The sequence below is a fragment of the Diaporthe citri genome, assembly GCF_014595645.1.
Source record: "Diaporthe citri strain NFHF-8-4 chromosome Unknown scaffold_2, whole genome shotgun sequence".
Taxonomy (NCBI): Eukaryota; Fungi; Ascomycota; class Sordariomycetes; order Diaporthales; family Diaporthaceae; genus Diaporthe; species Diaporthe citri.
This window is the reverse complement of record NW_025064847.1, coordinates 5013848-5027011: the sequence shown is the minus strand read 5'-3', so window position 1 is coordinate 5027011 and position 13164 is coordinate 5013848. Positions and strand designations below refer to the sequence as shown.

The window sequence follows — 13164 nt, the reverse complement described above, 5'->3', positions numbered from 1 at the left end:
TGCCGAGAGGGTGTGGCGGCGTGTTGACAGGATGAACTAGTCGCTGCTGGTGTCGCTGTGGTGATGGTGGCGGCGGTCGACGACGGAGAGCCTGCGGATGTTGTCGTGGCCCAGGCGGCGCATGGCCTCGCGCTGGTCGGCGGTGAGGACGTGGTGGCGGGCCCTGAGGGTGTACTCGCCCCTGACGCAGACGGAGATGACCTGGGTCATAGTGGTTGGTGGCGTGGGGGGAGGTGGTGGTGTGATCCTGCCCATGCCGTCTTGGTGTCCGGCGCGGCTTGCGCGCATGAGCTCGCGCTTCTCGCGTAACCAGGCGAGGTCGTACTCATCCAGGTCGCCTGGCTGGGGTCCCGGGTGCTCTGGGTCGTCGAGCCAGTCCAGGAAGAGCTTGCAGTTGTGGTTCTCGCGCGCCTGTGGGTCGAGGTACCTGAACTGGTTGTGCTGCTGGTCGATCTCGGCGAAGGTTCCCATGAGCTGGTGTACCTCTTGCATGATGGGGCGGGGCGTCTTTCTCGTGAAGTTCAGCGTGATCCGGGACTTGAGTCCGCTCTTGTTGTCGAATGCTGGCTTGCATTCTGGGCAGTCGCCCTCAACCTCTTCCTTTTGCATGTAGCTCATCAGATGGCACTTCGGCAGTGATGGGTTGAAGGCCCTGGAGCATGGCAGGGTGGCGTGAACCCGTGCGCAGCCACAGTTGTTGTAACTTGTGTAAGAGAGTATGCACATTGTGACGGATGGTAGTCACAGGTGTGAGAGGTGCTTGCAACTCGTGCTACGAGTGACTGCTCTCGTATGTTAGTCGTATTGTAGTGTGATGAGGGTTGGGATGAGGAGGTACCTGATGATGGATAGATAGATAGATGTGTGGGTAGTGACTAATAGTCAGAGTGCGTCTTGTTTCTTGTGTTGATGACAGTGTTTGGTTTCGTGACTAGCAGCAAAAGTAGGCTTGAGAGTTTGTGTGGAGGATAGTTGCTCGGGGACGAAACCGATCGAGGTGGGAGGGTGGCTGTTCTTTTATATGAAGCAGATGGACCATCAAGGCCCAGAGGGATGCGATCTAGAGATGTCTAGAGATGGGCGAGTTTGGGGTTCTGAGGACCTTTGTGTCTGGATTCAACGCAATGGAAATCCGCTACTGATAGAAAGTGTGTTTGTCAGGGTAAATAGTCTGCGAAATCACACACTACGCGTTGAACTAGAGCTGCCTTCCGTGTGAAGATGAGTCTGGTGTCGTAGAGGGCGCGACTATTGATCCCCGGGCCAGTCATTTCATGAAGGAGGACAGGAAGGTTCTCTCGAAACTAGACGGAGTAGCGGGTGTTCATATTTCATGTGCTCATAAAGGTGACTGGTTGTAGGCGGCTAGGTATTTTAGATGCTGGTCTGCGATTCTACACACTTAAAGTTGGGCCAAAATGTGATGACTGGGGATGAGACGAGGTGTGTTTACTTCATAGGTCAGTATCATCTATTTAATTCGTACCAGTGGGAAATATTGGGCAAGTCCAATAGCCCCGCTTGATATCCCCAGCATAAACACTGTGGCCTTTGGTGTTCTAGTTCCAAAATATGATGAACATGAGTCGAAGCAAGAGAACAAAATTCGGAGGGACATCGATATTGTGTACCATGCACTCGAAGATCCTGCTCGTGAGCAGCCAGAAATCCCGCACTCAGTCTCGGGCGCAAATACAGTGCGGGAGGGAACGTGCTAATGAAATGGGCTGATTCCTTTGAGCCAACGCTTTTGACCCTACACAATTCATGCAGGTCTCGCGCGGATAGTCCGACTAAGCCTCGCTCGGTCCTGTGTGGCAGCACCTTGACGGGCAGACAAAAGATTTTTTTTTTAAAAAAAAATAAAAAAATTCCGCGCATGCACTGTGTCCCTCTGATTGCGATTGTACAAGCCGTGTGTCTGGTGTCTGCAGTAATCCAGCCCTCCCCACTGCGCGCAAAACGGCGCGTCAGGAACCAATCAGCCGCGTGTTGGGGGCTCAGAAAGTAAACACAGCGCTTGGCAGAGAAGGGTTTTTTCCTCGATGCTCCAGTATTGCGATTCACGGGATGGGACAAAAGATTTGCAGGGAATTTGCGGGTTGTTCACACCCAGCAGACACAATCGTCGGCCCCCAACCCACAAAGTGTCGTCCGATGTCCCCAGCGGCTGTCGTCCGATGTGGGTGGGAACGTGGAGACAAAAAAAGAAAGCGCGGCTGTCGATCATTTCTCGCCCCTTCCCCACATTCCAGAAAATCCGGGGTGGCTCGGCAGCGCTGCCGAGTGGCTGGCGCAGGAGCTTGGGTGGGAAAGATGACGTGCAGCAAGGATGGGGAGACAAGAAGAGAAAGGAAAAAAGCGGGAGCGGAAGCTTGGCGGTCCCTGCGTGCATACGCGCACGCGTGAGCCCGCGCACCCTTCCCAATCCTGTTTTCTTGTTTTTAGTGACGGGCACTTATGCCGCTTACCTGTTAGGTTGGTTTAGTCATAACCTACTGTGTGGTTTGCAACTTCCACCCACTGCCGACGGCTTGCCTGAACTCACAGCATAGAAGAGTATGCCTACACACACGCACACACACCAAAGAAATGGAGAGGCTGCACAGATGGCAGATAAGATATAGGTAGCACCGACCCCGTCCGTTCCCGGTGGCTACTGTTGTCGGGTATTTCGCTGATCCACCTAGGGAAAGCGACTCATCACTCTGAACATCGCTGCCCTCCATCGCGCTCTAGTCATTGTGTCGGCCCCTAACACCCACTCCCAGCGGTCAGCCGGCCGAGGAAAAGGTTCCTTACCAATCCTAAGTCGCAGGCGCGGGACTCGACACCACCAGGGAGATGCCCGCCGGCACAGTGTGCCTCATGCCCATGGCCCAGACTGATCGCTCGGCAAAAGAGAACAAATTACAAGAAGTTTCTATTCTTCTACTTGAACCTTTAATATCTGCTCCCTATCCCAGCAGATTCCCAGCCGCAATGCTCCGTCCACATTCTACCCAGCCCAATGCGTGTGTACCCAGCCAGACATTCATATCATCATGCAGAACAGATGCTTCCTCCCTCACCGCGCGTCCGCCAGCACGCGTGTAGGCCAGATTGTAACCCTGAAAAACAAAAGAAAAATGGAGTTATGGCGCGAAGAGCGGGGTTTAAAAAGCCCCAGACTAGCTTGCCTGATAAAGACAGCAGCATCGCGCACCCTCATCACCGCCCGACAGACCCCTGCGAGAGGCTTAACAGCCCCTTGGCCGCCCCGCCCCTGAGCGCACTAGACGTCAGGCTCTCCTCGTCGGCGTCCCGCTGCCTATGCCGGGGGGTCGAGACGATGGACATGGATGCCGACGACAGCCGCGGGAGGACGTGCTTGTCCGGCGGCGGCGACATCCCGGCCTCCCTCCCCGCCTGCGATGGCAGCGATGTGACTGCTGCCGCCGCCGTGGTCTTGCGGTCGTTGGCGAGGCGGTACCACTGCTGCGCCGGCGTCGACCTCTCCACCGTGTGAGCTGACATGGACGGTAGCGGTGTTCTGCGGCGCGTCATGCCCGGCACGGGCCGGACCTGCAGCCTGTCGAGGGGTACGTCGACCTGGCCTGTCTGGACCTTGTAGTTGGCCAGGCTGAGCCTTAATTTGAGAATCTCGGTCTTCTGCGCTGACGCGTCAGTAAAGGTTCAATGTGTGCGTGTGTTTGTGAGGGAGCAACTTTGCTCCAGCCGACGTTCCATGCGATGTGTCGGTAGTGTGAGCCATACCTGTTTGAGCTCCTCGCGCGTCGAGATCCGACGCGTTTGCGGCGGTGGTGGTGAGGCGAGGGTGTTTGGAAGGGACGATGTAGGGGCAGCGGCGGGAAGGGTAGAGGCGGCGGGGGCGGTAGCAGTAGCAGTGATGGGCGCGTCGATGTCGGGTTCCGTGATGGTGGTATCCTGGGACGTATTCATGCCAGAGACGTCAAAGAGTGAGCTCGCGTCCGGGGAGACGGATCTTCGGTCACCAGTCGTGGTAGGCTGTGACGCGGGTGGGTCGTTCTGTACGGTAGGTCAGCATCATGTCCGTCGCATGCCGGCGTGATCAAAGGCCATGCTGCGTGAGGAAAGCCCGAGTGGACATGGGATGCGTACCTCGTCGTTGTTCTGCACCGTCTGCTGTCTCCCTGAGGCGGCCGCAGCAGGAGCAGTAGCATTTGCCTCCGGGGCTGAGACCGCAGCCGCCGCGTCGTCAGAGCACAGCTTCTTGACAGCCGGCTGCTGCAACGCCGCCGACGCCTCCTCCAGCGGCCTCTTCCTGGGGGCACCCTCCCTTGACGCCTGCTTGCGAGGGGAGGGGCTCGCGCGGCGGGAGAGGCTCAGGCTGGCCTCGCGGCTGGCCTCGCGGCTGGCCTTCTTGAGCGGGCTGGCACCGAGCCCCGGCGACCTCGGCGACATCTGGACGTTTGCGTCCAGCGAGCCGAGGACGCGTCGCTTGGTTGGCGTCGCGGTTGCGCTCATCTTGGGTAGGGCGTTTGGGTTGTTTGGGTGTTTGCGGGAACGCGACTTGGGAAGTGGATTCGCCACCGCGAGACGGGCTGGTGCAGCGAAGGACGCCTGGCGGGAGGGTGCTGCGTTGCAAGGCGCGTCTGCAGCGGAACTCTCTCAAAAGAAGACGGTGAGTGCGTGATGAGGCAAAAGATGCAGCAGCTAATGAGACGCGCAGAGAACAGCGTGATATAGAAATGGAGAACGGGCACGAGGACGTGTCTGCGGTGTTTGTTGCAGTGTGGTGCAGCAATGCAGTGCTTCTGAGCAGGACGTGAATTTATGAATGCTATCCTGCTTAATAGCAGCTCAGACAGAACTGACGTGGGTCGCTGTATGGGTTGTAACTGTGGTAGGTACGGGGGGGGGAGACGGGGGCACCTGGGGGCTGGGGTGGGCAGGGCGACACGTCGCGTACCGGTCGAGTTCAGCGGCCCCCTGTTACGTGTATTGCTGCTGTACATATTTACTCGACTGCCTCTTTCGGCCAAGGACCCCGCCCCGGTCGTACAGCACGCCCAAGTTGCCCTGGTGGACCCGCGCCTGAAAAGACAGGCTTTGTTCGGCGTGCCCATTCTGCCATTCCAAGCCCAAGGTCATGCATGTTGTGGTGGGACTTCGCGTCTGCAGCCCTGAATCCCACCCCCCTGAATTCAACGGGTCCATCACACAGATATGCAGCCCACATAGCCCACATAGCCCACGTAGTCCTCATTCACCTTTACTTCTCACCGTCACCATCACCGTCAAACCCAAAAGTCAACGTCACCATCGTTGTCATGTCATTCATGTTGTAGAAATGTCGTCAAATGGCATACAAGTTTCTCCCCCCGCCCCACCATCCCTAAAAATAATGACCTAGGTGTCTCTCCACAATGCCCTTCCTTTATATACCTGATCAAATGTGGTTCTGGAACCCCCAAAAAACTTGGTCGCTGCATATTCCAATGCGACCAGCCTCCTCGATCAACATGGCAACTAAGCCTCCCTAGAACGAGAGATGCATTCAAAACAAAATCGCCGGCGGGTATCATCCTTGAAAGCCTCCCCCATCCCTCCCTTCCCATGAACATCCTTGAAAGCCTCTTTTTATCCACCTGTCGCGCTCGACAAAACCCGCCTAAACCTATGTCACCACCAATCCGTAAACTCCGTCAAATCTCAGGCAAACTCCGTGTCTTGTTTTTGAATCAAGGAACGCTGAGGACGTGAATCAATGAGCTTGTCGGCGTGGCCCGCTTGCTTTCATCTCCTGCGCCCACACCGCTTAACATCTCTCTCAGAAGGTGTTTAGTTCGTAGAGCGACGAGTCTAGTCCCGTGAACGGCTTGTCCAAATCCACAAGCATGTCCTCTGTGATCAACATGTCATCGTTCGGGAACGATGTCATTCCTTCGAAACTGTTCAGCTCCATGTCCATACCGAAGGCCGCCATCCCGTTCACAAGCGTCGAGTCGTCAAAATTCTGCCAGTTCATGTCGATTTCAAGGTTCGCCGTCTCCGGTATGTCACTGTTGGGCTCAGAAACCCCGCTGTCCTTGCTCGCGCTCGATTCAGGCGTGTCCTCGGGCGGTGTTGTCGACTGGTACAGAGTCATGTCCGAGATCACACCCCCAGCCGCTGGGTCGAACAAGTGCATCATTGGCGCCATCAAGCTCTGAGGGTCGATCGTTGTGTTCGCAAGAGGATCGATGGCCACCTGGGGCTGTTGGAAACCAGGGGCGGCCTGCTCAGGCACGTTCTTGTCCGCAGACTTCGGGCCAGTCGACGCCGCCGGGACCGATTTGTTGTCGCCGGCTCTGGTGCCTTGTACTGCCGGGGCTCCAGGCGCACCTCCTCGTTGCTTGGCTGAAGCCTCGCGCGACATGGGGGTCGCTTCTTCAGGCGCAGCTTGAGCCTGTGGCTTCGACAGACCGTGCTCGTCCAATCCAAACGCTGCGGCAAATGACTGCTGCATGAACTGCTGCGGGTCTTCGTACGGCAGCACGTGGACTTCCTGATGATGCTGCTTGCGCGCCTCCTCCGTCGGGAACCCCGTCTCGGCCATCTCGCATCCGGGCTCTGTGCACATGAACGCCGGCTTGGGTGCTGCCTTGGGCTCCTTCTTCTTTAGGTCCGGAGACGTGACCTTCGTCTGTGGCGATGCATTTTGGCTTGAAACCGCAGGCGACGAAGCTTGACCATTGGCCGTTTTAATCTTCTTCCGCGCATTCGGGAGCTGCAGCTTCTCCTGGGTTAGAGGAGTTGCGGCAACCCAGAGAGGCTTGCCGTCTGGCGAAGCGGCGCCGAGTGGGAATGGCGGCTGAGCCGAGGTCGGAGCCGATGGTGGTTGTCCGCTCTTGCTACTCGACCTTTGGTGAGATTGGTGAGCTTTGTTCAGAGCTTGGGTCTGCTTGGCCAGGTTCGCCTCGTTAAGAGGGGTCGGTGCTTGGTTAGATCCTGGCTGCTCAGGCCGCTGGGGCGGTGGGGGCTGTTGTGGTTGCGGAGGCAGTGAGGGCTGCTGGTTTGTAGCAGGCCCTCCCGGATGAGGTGGCCGAGTCCCTTTCTGAATGGACGCCAAATCCTTCATGATGCTGTCGAGCAGCTGCTTAGCTTGGATTAACTCTTGCCGCGTCATTGTCAGATTCTCTTTCAGGGTCTGCTCCGTGTTGTTGTTGTTGTTACTTTGGAACTGGCTTAGCACTCGCAGACGCTGAAGTGATTAGAGATGGTTAGCATACAATATTAAAAATGAATATAGGGATTTCACACGTACTGTTCTGACGAAAGCTCTTAGCCGTGGCTCATCTCTGGAGACCCGGAACCAATGATTTATCGCTTTGGTAAGCTTTGCGAATTCCTGTGAGATCTTCCCGATGAAAGCTGCCATCTGGTTCCGATTCTCTGCAGTCATGGGAACATCGGGGAATCTTTGAGCTTCATAGGCCTTCGACTCTTCCTGAGCGATAGTTCTGAAGCGTATCATCTCTGGTGCTTGCTGTTGGTTCCGCATGTGCTCGTACTTCTGCCGTTGGTCTGGAGTCATCTTCGTCAACTGCTCCGGCGTTAGGATCGGGATTGGACCACCTGGAGGAAGTTGGACGGGCTGAGAAGCCGGCCTCTGATCATTGGCATTCGGCTGTGTGGGGGCCTCGAGGTCGTCGCCAGGGCGTTTGAGATTCTTCGGTTGCGAGGCCGCTGAGGGATTCGGCGGCGCAGACATGTTCGGCTGCGGCGGCCGATTGGCTTGGGGTCCCGCTGCAACTGGAGTCTGGGTGGGCTCTGGGGCAGAGACGGGCGCCGGGATGCCCTGTCCTGGCTGCATACCTTGTTGGGGTCCCGAAGAGATCGGGAGGGCTCCTGGCTGCGTGACTGCTGTTGTTGCGGGTTGCCCAGGCGGTGGTTGACCGACCACTCCCATCGCAGCGGCTTGTCGCATTCTCTGTATCTTGAGTCGCTGAATGAACATTTTGATCTGCTCCTCTGGGGCTTCCCTGAAATTCTGCTGTGACATTCGGAATTGCTGTATCTCTTGAGGCGTGACTTCAGGTATCGGGGTATTGGGTGGCAGATTTGCAATGGCGTTCGGAGTGGGAGCTCCGGGTTGCTGTGGGGCTCCGCCCTGGCCGTGGGACTGTACCATGCGTTTGAACTGATTAAGCTGGAGTGACCTCAGCGCATGCTTCTGCTGGTCAGGTATGGGCGCGTTCGTCTGCGAAACCCATGCCTTGAACTGTCCCCATTTCTTGGCATCAGGCGGTATACCAGGAATGATCTGCATCACCTGGCCAGGCAGGTCCATATTGTCCATAATCATCTGCGCTTGTGGGTGCTGTAACGGGTTGGCCCCCCGGAATCGATTCATCGGGTTCTGGAAGTTGCCCTGTTGCATCTGAGGGCCCATCCCTCCTTGTGGCTGCTGATGCATGGTATTGCCCATGGGGTTCGCGGGGTTCGCTTGGTTTGCTGGGTTCATGGGCATTCCTTGCTGTGGTTGCCCTGGACGCAGCATGCCTGTGCGCTTCCACTTAGAAAACAACTCGTTGAGCTTGTCCGCCGGCAGCTGGCGGAACTTCTGCCGCTGTTCTGGGTCAAGTTGAGCGAGCATGGCCCTGATGGCCGGGTCTTGCGGCATGTTTGGGTTCCCGGGCATTTGCCCCGGGCCACCCGCCTGGTTGAAGCGAGGATCAAGCCCCTGGCCGAACTGAGGGTTGCCCGGCTGGCCTTGGTTACTACCCATCTGTCCCATGGCGACGGGTGGCTGCCTGACGGGAGCATTCAAGTTGTCCATCGCTGGGCTTTGCGACGCCGGCATCGGACCGCTGAGCCCTCCTGGCTGACCCTGCAAGCCCTTTGCCGCAGCCTGCGCCCTGAGCTGTGCTTGAGCATGGGAAGCAGCCATCTGTTGCTTCAGCTGTTGTTGCTGCTGCTGCAGGTCAAAGCCGTTCGGGATCTGCGGCCGCGGGGTTTGGTTTTGGCCCTGAGAGAACATGTTCTGGGGCTGGATGCCCGAGAGAGGCTGAGGCGTAGCGTTGCGGCCCGGGCCCGAGCTCGCCGGTACGACGAGCTGCCCTGCCTGCTCGGCCAGGAGACCTTGCTTCTGTTCGTTCATGATGCTCTCCATGTTGTTGCCGTACGGTCCCAGTTGTCCACCCTGCTGGCCCATGTTGTTCATCATGTTTGGGTTCATTGCGCGCTGTTGGCCGGACTGCATTTGCATGCCAGGCGTGTTGGGCGGCATTCCTTGCTTCTGCATCTGATGCCGCCGGGCTATCATGAACCTTTTAGTCGCCTCTTGTTGGAACAACATTGCTAGAGGATTCTGGCCTTCTGCTCGCATTTGTGCAAGTCTCTGAGGAGGCAGCCGGCTTGCAACATTTTGCATCATCTGTTGTTTCTGGGCATCACTTGCCTGCTGCATCAGGTTCTGAGCCAGCGCCTGTATCTTCTGCTTGTCCGCATCGGTCAACTGCTGTTGTTCAGGGCCGCGCTGGGGGCCCTGAGGCATTTGAAAACCTGGCTGTCCTTGGTTCATCTGCGGGTTCATGCCGTTGCTCAAGCTGAGACCCATCTGAGGGGCCTGTTGAGGCAGTTGAGATACCTGCATGGGATTCTGCAGGTGCTGAAATCCCGCCTGGTTAGGCCCACCACCCCTGCCGGCCATCTGGGCCTGGATCAGAGCAGCCTGCTGTTGTCGTTGGTTCATCATCATCATTTGTTGCTGTCGCTGCGCTGCCTGGGCGTTCATCGACTCTTGGAGCTGAGGCACTTGGCCCTGGCGCCTGGCGTGCATTTCTGCGCTCTTTTGCCGCATTTTATGATCGTATGTAGTCTGCCAAGGTCAGTACACGCCCATGACAATGGTGATGCTGTGTTCGGGGTGGCTCACTTTATCTGGTGATTCCCTAAAGGTGTTCTGCTCAAATTGAACGCAGAGGTGAGCGAGTCTTTGCCACGGCTGATTAGGCGTTGCAAGGACAGCGCTAGTAATACTGGGTTGAGAGACGTGTCAGCCTAAGGGATGAGATGTCGATGGAGAAGACAATGAAGAGTGCAACAATAAAAGTAAAACCTATCCGGAACGGAAACAATACGGCCGCCCAGCCAATTATAACGGAGTTGAGGAAAAATGAGACAAACAATGAAATTTCACAACGGGCAAAACTTACAGGTCTTGAGCCTTGCCGACACGCTCCGTGATTGCCACGCTTGTCTGCCAGCCAGGGCCGACATACGGGGTACTCTGTATGAATTGGAAAGCATAGTGGCCAAAATCCATCCCCTGCCCTCCGCCGCCCACGCCAAAGCGGTTCTGCTGCTGTGGCATGAGCTGGCCAGGCATCTGTTGCATAGGTGCGGCCATTGCCGCCGAAATTGTCGGGGGTAAAAACCAGAGTTAAAGTGTTGCGATGTGATCGCACGGTGAGCTTGGCGAGTCGGGCGCTGCTGCGCTGTACCTCTCACCGTCTGTTATCGGGGAGGTTCGTCGCCAGGAGGGGGGGTGGGGGAAGCGATGAGAGTTGTGATCGGTGAGCGAGTGGAAAGCAATACAAGTGATTCCGTCGTGGTGGTTCTGACAAGGAATTCAAGGCCCGTCACCCCGCTGCAGGCTGCCTAGTCTTGTCTCAACCGGAGACTGAGGAATCGGCCGGGGGTGCAGGCAAGGTCGCCCGATGCAGCCAACCCGACGAAGAAAACTCGCGTCTTGGACGCTAAGCCGTGAAAAAGTTTCCAGAAAGGGATCAAGAGACGATCTCATCCACGTAGCAGGGGCGCAGCGACGATCTGAGAATCCAAAGACAACAAAGCGATGCAGGGTTCCAGACGAATCTTCGACTCAGCAGGCTCTTGCGTCTCGACAAAGGTAGAGGTTTCTGGTTATCCTCGTGCTACAAAGCAGACCCTGTCCTCTCTTCTCCAGCGGCCGACCAATATGAGATGGCGACCTCGGGAAAGTCAAGGTGAACCCGGAAGGTGAAAATCCGTACTGCTCGAAGATGCTTCACTCGTGGTGACGTCGCTCGAGAATGACGTGGCTATCGCGCCTGTCCTCGGAAAAGACACGATACGGCGTGATTTCACGGAGTGACGAGCACGTAATGCGGTCATGTACGGAGTGAACGGCGTCTTGGGGTTCGGTCGAGGCGGCTGAGGGTGTGACAGCAATCGGGGTCGCGGTGACGGGTTTGCTGTGCGGAAGCCTCTTCGCGAGGACTGTTCGAACCGGCTATGTTGGATATATAACAATAACTGCTGCGTCCGGTCCAAAATCGTGCCCCTCAAGTAACTTCGCAATCGTTACTGTGATTGTCGTCGCGCGAAAATCTCAAGGTTCGGGGTGAGTCAAGAGGCACACGGGTGGTTGTGGGTGACTGTTGCTGCTGCTGCCGCTGCACCGAAAGTTCACACAAGCTGTCGCTGGCGTGGCAGGGGTGGAGACCCAGGGCGATAGCAGGGTAAAAGCAAGCGGAACGGCTGGCCGGGCAAAAGCTCGGGAGTGTGCTTCTCGTCGTGTGTATTTCCGTGTCTCTCTAAGCCGCACGATGCAGACTCTGTCGACGCTGGAGAGACGACGAGAGGAAAGCAAGGCGGGTGAACCGCAGGTGTTGATGGGGTGTGGACAGGGGAGAAAAGCAAGAGGAAAGCGGGCTCGCACGAAAGAGAGCAGCAAGAAGAGGCAGCAAGCAGAAGAGGCGGCGGGAGACAAGACCAGGCGCCCCTCGCTGGTGCAAGTTTAGCGTAATTGGAAGCGGCAGTGGAGGTACCTGGGCCCCTGCCCTGCTGGGGGTACCGGGTACCATGTCCTCCCATGCTCTTCGCGTACAGTGTACCAGCCGCCCAGCTCTGTCCCCGATCTTGTCGGCGCTGCCCTGCTGTCGAGAGGGCGGCCGTACCACGCACCGCCATCGAGGGCTGCAAAAACCCAACTCAGATCCGGGGAGCCCAGTGGCCTGCGAATCGTCCCGCGCCGGAAACCTGTGCCAATTCTGCTCACAATGTCGTGATCATGGCCGGGTGCTGGTTGAGGGAGGTCGTGGGCGGGCGTCTGACACTTTGGGGCCGGCAAGTCCTCTCTACCGAGCCAGGCCGGTACTCCCAAGGTTCGATAATCGAGCGGCGAATCCCTGCTGGCGGGTTGCCCCATGACACCCACGCGCCTCACACCCCCAGTCCACCTGTGGGTGTGAGTGAGAGAGACGAAGACAGAAGTGTGTGTGTGTGTGTGTCTGCCCATGTACAGTAGACTAGGTACCTTGTTGCGCCCTGCCCTTGCCCTGCCCTTGCCCTGCCCGGCTTGCGTAATTTATACAGCTGCTCGACGAGTCACCGACAGCGTCCAGGTGAGTAGACACATGTTGGCTGTAAGGAAGGCAGGCTGGCAGGCACTGGCAGACTCATATGTAGCAAGCTCAGCTTTGGGGGCAAGCAGGCAATCGCCTCGACAATCGGCAGTCCTGTGATCAACCAGTGGGGAGCCACACGGATCTCAAGAGAGAGAGACCTCAGACTGCACAGCACAGCGTGTATGCAGCACTGATACCTAAGCAGCCCATGGGGCAATGCGCTTGCGACAAGGGTGCGGGCAGCTTTGGTGATGTTTTTGGATGGGAATGCTTCGGGTACAACGCAGGACCTATCGGGAGACTTGCAGCGACATGCGGTGATCCCCTCCAGGGGAAAAAAAAAGCTGCCAGGGTCGCTCTTGGGCCGCCACTTTACATTACATGGCATGATATGACATGACAGTGCGCTACGAGCAACATCCCGCCCGCGGACAGATGAGTTGAGGTATAACAAGAACAAAAGGAGGACAAGCAAAAAGGAGAGCGTAGTGTTGGGGGGGGGGGATTGGAATTCAAGGCAAGGCGCAGTGCGATGGGTGCAGTGTGTGCAGTGTGTGTAGTGTGTGCAGCGCGTAGAGCGTTCGAAGTTGGCAGAGGTAGGCTCGGAGGCGGTAGTGCCCACAATAACCTTGGAAGGTGGTGAATACCCTGGGTGCCTAGATAGCGTCATACCCGGATGGACAATGGGTGTGTGCTGCGTACTCCCACGTTCTCTCTATGTGGGCAGCCCAGCTCCTACCTCCATTTCCTCCCTGGGCGACAAGCACAGCAAGCAAGCATGGTGGGCAGGCAGTAGGCAGGAGGTACCTGTGGCGATGGAAGCCAC

At 57.2% G+C, this 13164-nt stretch overlaps 3 protein-coding genes across 3 annotated transcripts; all 3 read right to left on the bottom strand.

Annotated features, from left to right (window-relative positions):
• Positions 1-36: 36 nt before the first annotated feature.
• INS49_006930 (uncharacterized protein) lies at positions 37-618 on the bottom strand (the record flags this gene model as incomplete). Its single annotated transcript, XM_043167697.1, has 1 exon — positions 37-618. The coding sequence occupies one exon, from the start codon at positions 616-618 to the stop codon at positions 37-39; it is 582 nt and encodes a 193-aa protein (XP_043028841.1).
• Positions 619-3210: 2592 nt separating this feature from the next.
• INS49_006929 (uncharacterized protein) lies at positions 3211-4488 on the bottom strand (the record flags this gene model as incomplete). Its single annotated transcript, XM_043167696.1, has 3 exons — positions 3211-3651; positions 3757-4029; positions 4123-4488. 3 exons carry the CDS (start codon positions 4486-4488, stop codon positions 3211-3213), a joined length of 1080 nt encoding a protein of 359 aa, XP_043028840.1.
• Positions 4489-5794: 1306 nt separating this feature from the next.
• Positions 5795-10357, bottom strand: INS49_006928 (uncharacterized protein; the record flags this gene model as incomplete). Its single annotated transcript, XM_043167695.1, has 4 exons — positions 5795-7207; positions 7271-9826; positions 9884-9941; positions 10164-10357. 4 exons carry the CDS (start codon positions 10355-10357, stop codon positions 5795-5797), a joined length of 4221 nt encoding a protein of 1406 aa, XP_043028839.1.
• Positions 10358-13164: the final 2807 nt, after the last annotated feature.